The 9879-nt window shown below is 41.8% G+C and overlaps 1 protein-coding gene across 1 annotated transcript in view; it reads right to left on the bottom strand.

Annotated features, from left to right (window-relative positions):
* Positions 1-1858: 1858 nt before the first annotated feature.
* The window catches only part of shank3a (SH3 and multiple ankyrin repeat domains 3a), a 219495-nt gene continuing 211474 nt past the window's right edge, over positions 1859-9879 (bottom strand). Inside the window, exon 26 of the mRNA XM_061677680.1 lies at positions 1859-6282. Within this exon, the coding sequence (XP_061533664.1) occupies positions 5730-6282 (553 nt within the window). The 3' untranslated portion in view covers positions 1859-5729. The remainder of the gene's footprint in view (positions 6283-9879) is intronic.

The raw sequence follows: 9879 nt of genomic DNA, 5'->3' as shown, positions 1-9879 counted from the left end.
ACTAAAATGATCTTTGGTTGCCAAGACAACCCTGTATCTCCTACTGCTGTGGGTGGACCATCCACAGGATACCTCTGATGTGTTGGCAAATATGAGATGTAGGGGAATACAAATGCTTCCCGTCCCACTACGGAAGTTTTTGACACACTCTCTTAAGTACTGTCAGGTGTAGCTGGAGTCATATGACCGTCAACGTATAGATGTATCTTCAACAGCATTGACATGGAACGGAGAAACAAAATCATGTCACCAATATTCCTCCTTTGCCATTAGAATCTCGATCCGTAACAGATGTGGGAATGCCGAAAGGACGTCATACCAATTTCTGACGTCATCACTCATTGTCTGATTGCAGGGTGCTGTGTTTCTGTGTGAAAGCGCGTACAGTTTGCTGGGTTCTGTGTAAATCTTTTGTTACAGTTGTGATGCGTTAAGGATCAAAGTTGGTCTGTTGGAGTAAGGAAGCCAAATTCTATGACTTCTTAAGGCCACTTCAAATTCAAGACCACTCCTTCATTATATATCACCACAATTAGGGGCCAATAAAAAAAATGGACATATTTGTAGTGTTATAAGTTTCCAATTCTCGCTTGAATGTTCTAAAATTTGAATGAGACGTCTGAAAACCATGTTTAAAGGAGACATTACAAATTGTTCCCCACAATTTAAAACTGTTCCCAGTACTGAATTGCACAGCCAATGCTGTGTATGTATGGCTTCTGTTACCATGGCGACAGTAGGCGGAGCTAGGGCGCTGCGACTGCGCCGGCGGCTACTTGTTGTCAAGCAGCTCAGAGTCAGAAGGGGAAAGTAAGCCTCCAAACAAAGTAAAAGATGGATTGTATATATTCACTCGTGGGGGCGTCACCAATTTTGATAAATCTTTACTTTTTCCCCCCCGACATGAAGCCAATTTAAAGTCATTTGCATAGGACATTTAGTTTCTCAGATAGTCATCTTTTCATTCATAATTTGTTTTGTGAGACTGCTAGAATTCAAAGAGCCCATTTGAAAACGTTAAAAAAAAAAGGACAATTGTGGCATATTTTTTTTTTTAAGGACAATAATTTTTTTAAAATACATTTGGGAAAATCAAATTGAATCCTTTCTTTAAGGATCCGTGGACATAATGTGTGTTAACAAAACGGGCTTTGTCCCATTACTTTTGTCCATATAGTGCAATCATTATGCGTCTTTTTGAGCAATCATCTCATAACAACTACGTCATATAGCAGGAATCTCTGATGGTAATACAGTAAGGCTATAGTGGACTCGTAAAAATGGATGGAAACAAGCAAGCCAACGTTTGCACTCACACGCACGCGCAAAGTTGGGAGATGGTGGGGGGGATCCAGATGCACGCATGCGCTTGGACGATGGGTGGCTTCTATGTTAGCACCTTGTCACCTTTCATGTTTTGTGCAAATCATCCCCTAAAGTTCATCGTTGAAAAGATCATAGAAAGAATAAAATCTGCTCACCTTTTCCACAGGTGGTTAACTATGCATATACGGTATGCCAAACATTCATATATATATATATATATAGATCTTTATGTTTTTTGTCTTCAAAAATGTATATGAAATCTATCCTATATACATTGCTTGTGATTTAAAATAGCACATTTCCCCCACAACACCCTCTTTTTTTTTTTTTGTACTGTATGTTTACAGTGGACAGGACATGTTTTTTTTTTTTTTGTCATTATGTTTCACACGCTACAAAAATCTAGCCACAGTGTTAAAAGACAGAGAGAGAGAGGAAAAAAACAAGCACTTCAAAATGAGTATGAGTGAGGTCACAGTGAGCGCTAGCTACTTTTACAACCCACAAATGCTTTTCAAACTAGAAAAAAAAAAAAAAATCAAAACGGCGTCAGATGCTTTTTGAGTGGGCGCTCAAAACACGGGCTTCCCTGTTCCTCGGCGCGATCATAACCTCGTCCAACCTGGCTACAACCTGGCTCTCGTCGCTCTTCACAGTTTACCACGGTGTCCTGCTTACTAAGCGGGTAGCAGCGAGTTGAGATGCTCGAAGACCGCCAGGTTGTTGGTGAAGACCTCGCAGGGACGTTCCCGTGCCCGCAGCCCTCTTTGCATTTGGCTCGTTGAGTTTGGATTGGAAAAATGTGCGGTATCGCTGATCTCGGGGATGGAAGTTTCACTGGAGCTCGTAAAACTAAATAAAGTTAGGGTTCTTACACGGCGCTGTAAAACATCACCAGTTGGTTGAACTATAAATTGGGGGGAACGCTAACATGTTCCAGTCTGACCTGTTTGGCTCAGATAGTCAATATCAGTCGGATACCGCTGCAAAGCACTAGGATGCATGGATAACTATCTAAATTGTGTAAAACAAGAAAGTGTCAAGAAATGTACTCAATTTGACTGTTAATCAATGGAGTTCTTACTTGGAGAAAAATAATGTATGAACTTGTAATGAAACATGAAATGCTAGCATGCACTGGTCCAATATTAGACCGAGACAAGTAAGGCCCGAAATGGTGTAAAAACGCTTGCGCTTACTGGGCCAGTATTAGGCTGAGACCGAGAAAAATAATGTTGGATCACTGTAAGAATTTTACAGTTCATACTTGGTCATTGAAAGATGCTAACAATATGCCAGTCTGACGTTCAGATGAGCTATAATTCACTGTCATTATAATCCAACAGGGTAGACGCAATTGAGCCTCTTCAAACGGAGGCACTCTGCTTAAAATGGCCACCATGCCTCACTGCTAAACAATGTATTTTTGTCAACCCTCTTCAACGAAAACTCTTCAATCCCGTTGTTTCGTTTTCAATAAATTGTGATGGCGCGTAAGTTGACAAGTAGCACGAGTTGTAATAACGATCCTATTGTGTGGCCGAGCGCTAATTCGTCAACCGAGTGCTCCGAACTTCCATCCCTGAGACGTAGAAGAAACATTCTCACATTTTGGGATGCCCTTGAGTATGAAGGAAGACCATAAGAAAACATAATTAATAAAACAAGAGATGATGCAACTTGTCATGCTACAATTTGAGCAAAATGTGAACATAAGGAAATGACACAAACATCACGTCCATATTTATATAGTATTTTCCCCCTTTCATATATATATATGTATATATATATATATATATAAAATTGGTAAAAATGAGTAAACTATTGGTGGAATAGCTTTCTCTTTGCGTTCTATAATTAAAAAAAACAGGTGCAGATTCATTTTCCTCTTTCCACAATTGTCTTTAGAAAGCTATAATTAGATACACATATATTCGTATTATAATACCTAAATATATATATATATATATATATATATATATATATCATGGACATGAAAAAATCTACACACAGACATGTTCAAATGCCAGGTTTTTATGATGTAAAAAAAGATTAAACCTGCCACACACTGCGCGATGCGGTCAAATCTGATTGGTCCGCAATATCTTAAGAAAAAGAAAAACAACGAGTTGGCAACTCAGCCACGCACATCGAGGAATTGTATTTAAGGACACCCTGAATAGCGAGCCTCCATGTACCGTGCTACACGCACAGTATATTGTACTTCATCACATGTATTAAACCATAAAAAGATAGATTAGTAGTTCAGGAAGAAGCGGGTTGCTAAAGAGCGGACGACGTGGGCAACAAGAAAAGCGAGAAATGAGAAATTAAGTTCCGTTGTTCTAGTAGGCCTTTATTTGGACATTTTTGTACTTTGTAGCAGAAGCCTGAAGTATTTGCTAACACTGACTCATATTAGGAACTGTTGCTCATTCCCTCCGCCTTGACTGAAGCCCCAGTTGCAGCCCCAAACGAAGCATGATGCTGCCACCAACACGCTCCATTGTAGGTATGCTGTTCTTTGAGTGTTGCGTTTGCGCCAAACATGCCTTTTAGAATTACGGTCATAAAGTTCAACCTTAGTTTCACCGGACCGTAACACATTTGCCCAGAGGGTGTGCAAACTTGTGCAAGCACATTATCTCAGTTATTTCGTTTTGCTTTCTCTCTTGAAAATATTTCTTTTTCAATTGAGTTGTACAGGTTTTGGATCACATTCATGGTGGGGAAAAAGTCGCATTTTTTTTTTTTTTTTTTTTTGATATGATAAAAACTTGGCATTTGAACAGGAGTGCGTAGCCTTCTTCAATCCACTGTATATATACAATAATCCTTTTTGGGAACCCAAAATCATTGATTATGAAAAAAGCCACGAGTGTTGGTTAAACATTCTCCAAAAGGAATGGATAGCACAGTTTGGGTATAGCAAGGCTTCTCCTGTGTTCAGTGGAGCTGCGCCTCTTGGGGCTTTTAAAAACAACAGCAGATGTAGAGCAGACACGTTGTGGTTGTCCATTGTGTTCACCGCCGTCGTCGTCGTCGATCGCTGTAGAAATATTGTCGAAAGGCAACTGAGCTTTTTTTTTTTTTTTTTTTTTTCTTGACAGGAACGAGAACTCGTTCCTCTTTTGCTCGAAAACCGCAAAAAGGCTTGGCCTGGTGGATGGCGGGGTTAGAGGTAGAGAGGAGAGGAGGGCATCGTCGTCGTCAGGGAGAACGGCGATCTGCGTATCGTTCCTTCTTTCCCTTTTGCAACTGGCATTCAAAATTAAAACTGAAGAAGTGACTCTGTGATTGTTTAAACTAACACAAAATAACAAACAAAAAGTGGACCTGGAGTTTCATGATTCCATTTTAAGGCCAGATCAAAATGCAAAATTGAAAAAAAAAAAAAAAAAAAGAGGAGAGAATTTGATTTGAATATTTAATTAGTCGGGTTTACGTGACCCAGATGTTTGGTAACAAGCAATAGTAAATATTAGCTAATATAAAACACAACCATAATCCTTCAAATGCACTGCAAAAAATGTGGTTGTAAAACAAAAACAAAAAGTAATTACGGGAATGAGGAATACATTACTTAACTGAAGCACAATTATCTCCAAATAGAGCATAAAATTTGACTTGGCAAGAATTCTTATTAGTAAACATAGCTAGCTGTCTTAAAAATAGTGTATTTATGCTACCTATAGAATTATGGTATAGGACTGAATTTGGTTTGAATATTTAATTAGCCGGACATTTTATTACCAAGAAATACCATAATTCTGTAGCTATAAATAGTATAAACACGTTGATCATGTGTTTCTCTTCTATTCGCAGATCATTTTACATAAATTAAGTAATGTATTCCTCATTTCACTACTTTTTTTTTAATGGCTCGTGGTTGTGGTTCGGACTGATTGGGGCAGCTAACAAGCTAATGTATCTTTACTAATGTGCGCCGCCAAACTTTCAGGTCACGTAAACCCGAGCAATTACGGACTAAAGTCCCATTCAGGCTTGCGTTTTTCCAGTTCATATTTTTTAATTGAGTTTGCCATTGAAAAATATGAAACATCAGGCAATTTCTCATAAATAACAAATAAATAAATAAATACAAAATACAAAGAATTAAAAAATGTGAAAAAATAAAATAAAAAAAAATCTGTCACTTTTCAGTTTGGGATTTTATTTTTGATTGCCAATTGAAAATGGAAAGACGGAACGATATACAAATTAACGTGGTGGGGTGGCGCCCCACCGTAGACGCGTCATCTCCTCAGGGTTGCGGAGGACAAAGGTGCTAGCTCCTCCTCTTCAGTGCACGATGCCAAACATCGGCGCAGCCCGAGTAAAAGAGGAGGTGTTGCTCTTCCATCCACACGGCCGCCATCTTGGGTGTGGTTTCAGGGCGGGGGTCAGCTCTCCACCAGCTGCTTGAGCGCCCGCTCGATGTTCATGCGGTGGCCCACCCGCGTCACGCCCAGCTCGGCGAAGTCATCCTTGGTCAACGCCGGCAGGTGGGAGCCCTCGATCTCGTGCTCCCGGAAGCCGGCGCGGTGCTCGCCCAGGTTGATGCTCTCCAGCCAGTCGCCCACGTCGTACTTGTTCCACAGGTGCAGGGGCTTCTGGTGGAACGGTCTGAGCGCCAGCAGCGGCGAGCCCAGTCCGGGCGAGTGCGAGGGTGACGGGGACGGCGAGCGGGAGCGGGAGCGGGCGCTGGAGCTCCGCATCACAAAGCGGACCTCCTTGGGCTCCTGCGGCAGGCTGAGGCTGGACGATTTGAGGATGGTCTGAGGGGGCGCGGTCGGCGAGTAGCCCGAGTAGCATCCGAGGGGGTCGCCGCGGTCGGGGGAGCCCGGGCTGGGGGTGCGTCGCACGACGGGGTAACGGCCGCCGGGGCGGATGGTGTACGTGGTGCCATAGCTTCTCTGAGAAATGGTGTGGAGTTCACCTAGGCTGCTAAAAAGTCTGAAGGGGACGAGCAGAAGCAGACATAAAAGCAAAGGGGCTTGAGGTCAGGTCGGAACGCAAAGACGGCACATTGCTCTCCTCGTTTTCACCAAGCGGTATCGTTCGGTTCCGTTTGGCGTTCCCGACCTGTCACTGTGCAATCAAACGTTGGCCGTCGCGGTGGTACACTTCGGTAAGCTTGTGGAGGGTAGCATAGACCAGGGGGTGCAAACTTTTGTGACATAGATAAGCTATAAGATCATTTGTAAAATGCGTATGGAAAATACATTCACGGTTCACTACTTTCGACTTCCCCTATTTGCCGATTTTTCTTGTGTGGAACCTAACCTCCGTGATTCGCCGAAATCAATAGAGAGGTTTACTTGATCGGAACAAAAGTTGTACCGCTTGGTGCAAACTTCATTTTTGACTTTAAAAGTTTAGGTTAGTGCAAAGGCAAGGGTGAACAACTGACGGAAAACCACAACAATAAAAAGCAATCGAGTTAAGTCTTGGACTTCACCTTTTACTGCATTTCGTTCAATCAAAGCTTGCACGCTACATAAGATATCCTTTATGAGTCCCATAATGGGAAATGTGCAAATTTACATGACATATGCTGCATTTTGAGACTGCTCTTAAGTTGGTCCCACTTGGAGCTCTCCAGGTCGAAACGTACCACTTAAACGTAACCACAAAACATGGCTGACGATCGTGATGTGCTAGTACAGTGGCACCTTGACTTACGAGTTTAAATTCGGTCGGTGACCAAGCTCGTAACGCAATTCACTTAATTTTCCTTATTGAAATGAATTGGCATGCCGTTAAGCTATTCCAGGCCCGGTCCGGCCTCATCCCTATGCCCCGCGAATATCGGGAGCTCGCTGTATTTGTGTGTTTGGCTGGCTGAAAGCTCTTTAGGAACTGTGGCTCTCCTTGCCCACATGCGTGGGACATTACAGTACTTGAATTGCTCCATTGTTTTTGTTTTTTTTCACTTCACTCGAGCGCTGGCTTACCTGAAGCTCACTCGTAAATCAATTTAGGGCTCGCTAAACAAATTTTAAAAAATGGATCGAGCGACGCATAAGAATATATATAATAAGCCACACTGAGTTACCACATTACTCACTGCTTTTCATTGAAATGTTTTGTGACAAAGAAGTGTTATATAGTGTTATACTGTTACTGTAATTATGATTTTTCTACTTCGTTAGCATAGGTTAGTGATAGACTACGGCGTGTTCTGGCTTGCGTAAAAATTCGAATTAAGTCGCCGCCCAGGGAACAAAACTTCGTTGTAAATCGAGGATTAATCCACATCACGACACACTCAATTTTGATCTATATTCATAAAAATAAATACAGATTTGGTCATATGTTGATTATCGCATTGCGCTGCATCTATTTGCCCTAAATTGGTAACTCTGAAATCTGGAACTTCTCCGGAAAGCTCCCACAAATTTTCTGGAATGGAGCATATATTAGCAATGTATCAAAGTCGCCATTCACCCACTCCAACGATACAGTCTGCAGCATGAAGCAGCACAATTTTTTAATATCTGGCCCGAATGGTAAATTAGCATTGTCATCAGTGCCAAGAGTATGCAACGAATTAAGTACAAAATGTGAAAGACGATGGATTGGAGTTAAATAATTAGCACTGGTATATAGTCGTATACATTTTTTTGGGGGGGACGGTTGGGTCTGGCTAGTTGCAAGCAGGGAGGAGCAGAGAGGAGATACTACATGTGCTAATGTTGCCTCTTCCATGCATGTTGTTTGCGCAACCTCACTCTCCGATGAAAATCGTGTATCTCCTCTTTGAAACAACTTATTTGAGGATACATGTTTTTCATTGGCAGGCAACAGTATGAGATGTGAGATGTGGTCTACCGGGCAGTGATTCCCAACCACCATGCCAATTTCACTTTATTGGTCTGACAATTAATTATTGACTGCAAATAATGTATCTTTGTTCATCTCTCTATGCCAGTGACATATAGTGACAGGCAGAACAATTAAATGCTCTTCCTTTAGATGGCAGAAGGTACAATTAAACTGTGTATCCATCCACCTGTTGCCATTCATAACAATAGGTCAATAGTTTTGTGATCAACTAAACAGGCCCAGATTTCACACTCGGGTGAATTTGTGAGTAAATGGAGATGACATCATCATTATTTCAGTATATATGCTTTTCATGACATTTTTTTATTTGATGTGCCTTGGTTAGTTGGGAAACATTGCTACAAGGGGTGCAATTGAACCAAGGCTGAAAAACCCCCCCATTAAACTCCCCCTAATGATCAGATTCCAAAGGGGGCCGACAGACATGAGATGAGCTCCATGCGCACTTACACAGTGGTCCTGCCTTCCTGGGCGCACAGTCAGTTCTAGACCAATCAGATCAGAGCAGCAGGGGCGGAACATGCAAGACGAGCAAAGAGAGAGCAATGGGAGAGAATGTTAGCATCGCTCGCATGGGATGCGGCCCACCAGACAGACGCGGCGCTGGCCTCGGAGTCCCCGTTCGCTGTCTTTGACATGCTACGCATGCGCACGGTTAACAGGAGCTGGCGAAAATCGTCACACATTTATGATTGGCGTTACAGTTTGCAGTGAGAGAGTGAGCTGGTTTGTATGCTGGGTTAATCTTTAACTATGGCCGCCCTGTGCTGTGTTTTGTAATCCCGCCCACCAAGCATTTACACTACATTATCAAGAGTCCTGCAATATTTATTGCATTCATTTAGCAGTGTTTTCCCTCCAAAAATGTATTTATTTTTTATTTATCTCACACTTTCTAAAATAAAACAGCACTTTTACACATACATTTCATCATGTCTTCATTCATTTCAGAGAATGTTAAATATTACAACTACAGTATGTTAGTGAAATAAATGATTGCTTTATGACTAAAATAAAAGTATTTATTCATGATTTATTTTTTTATTCATGCATCTCATGAACTAATTGGTTAATTTTTTTGTAATTAATAAAATAAAAATATTTTTTGTAAATTAAACTATCACATATACATTACATGTAACAATTTTGTATTTATTTTATTACATTGTTTAGTTAATCAGAGCAAAAAATAATTAGTACGAAATACAGAATGAGAAATAATTATTGTTTTATTGTTAAAATATTTTACACAAAAATCAAATACATACACATTTACCTCATAAACTATTTTATTCTTATGTAATTTTTTTTCCATCCATCCATCCATCCATCCATCGTCTACCGCTTATCCGAGGTCGGGTCGCGGGGGCAGTAGCTTTAGCAGGAACGCCCAGCCACTTCATCCATCTCTTCCGGGGGGATCCCGAGGCGTTCCCAGGCCAGCCGAAGGATGTAGTCTCTCCAGTGTGTCCTGGGTCGTCCCCGGGGTCTCCTCCCGGTGGGACGTGCCCGGAACACCTCACCAGGGAGGCGTCCGGGAGGAATCAGAATCATCTGAATCAGATGCCCCAGCCACCTCATCTGGCTCCTCTCGATGTGAAGGAGCAACGGCTCTACTCTGAGATCCTCCCGGATGACCGAGCTTCTCACCCTATCTCTAAGGGAGAGCCCGGACACCCTGCGGAGGAAACTCATTTCGGCCGC

The sequence above is a fragment of the Phycodurus eques genome, chromosome 5 (assembly GCF_024500275.1).
Source record: "Phycodurus eques isolate BA_2022a chromosome 5, UOR_Pequ_1.1, whole genome shotgun sequence".
Classification (NCBI taxonomy): Eukaryota; Metazoa; Chordata; class Actinopteri; order Syngnathiformes; family Syngnathidae; genus Phycodurus; species Phycodurus eques.
Note: the sequence above shows the minus strand (reverse complement) of the source record. Positions and strands in the feature narration are given on the sequence as shown.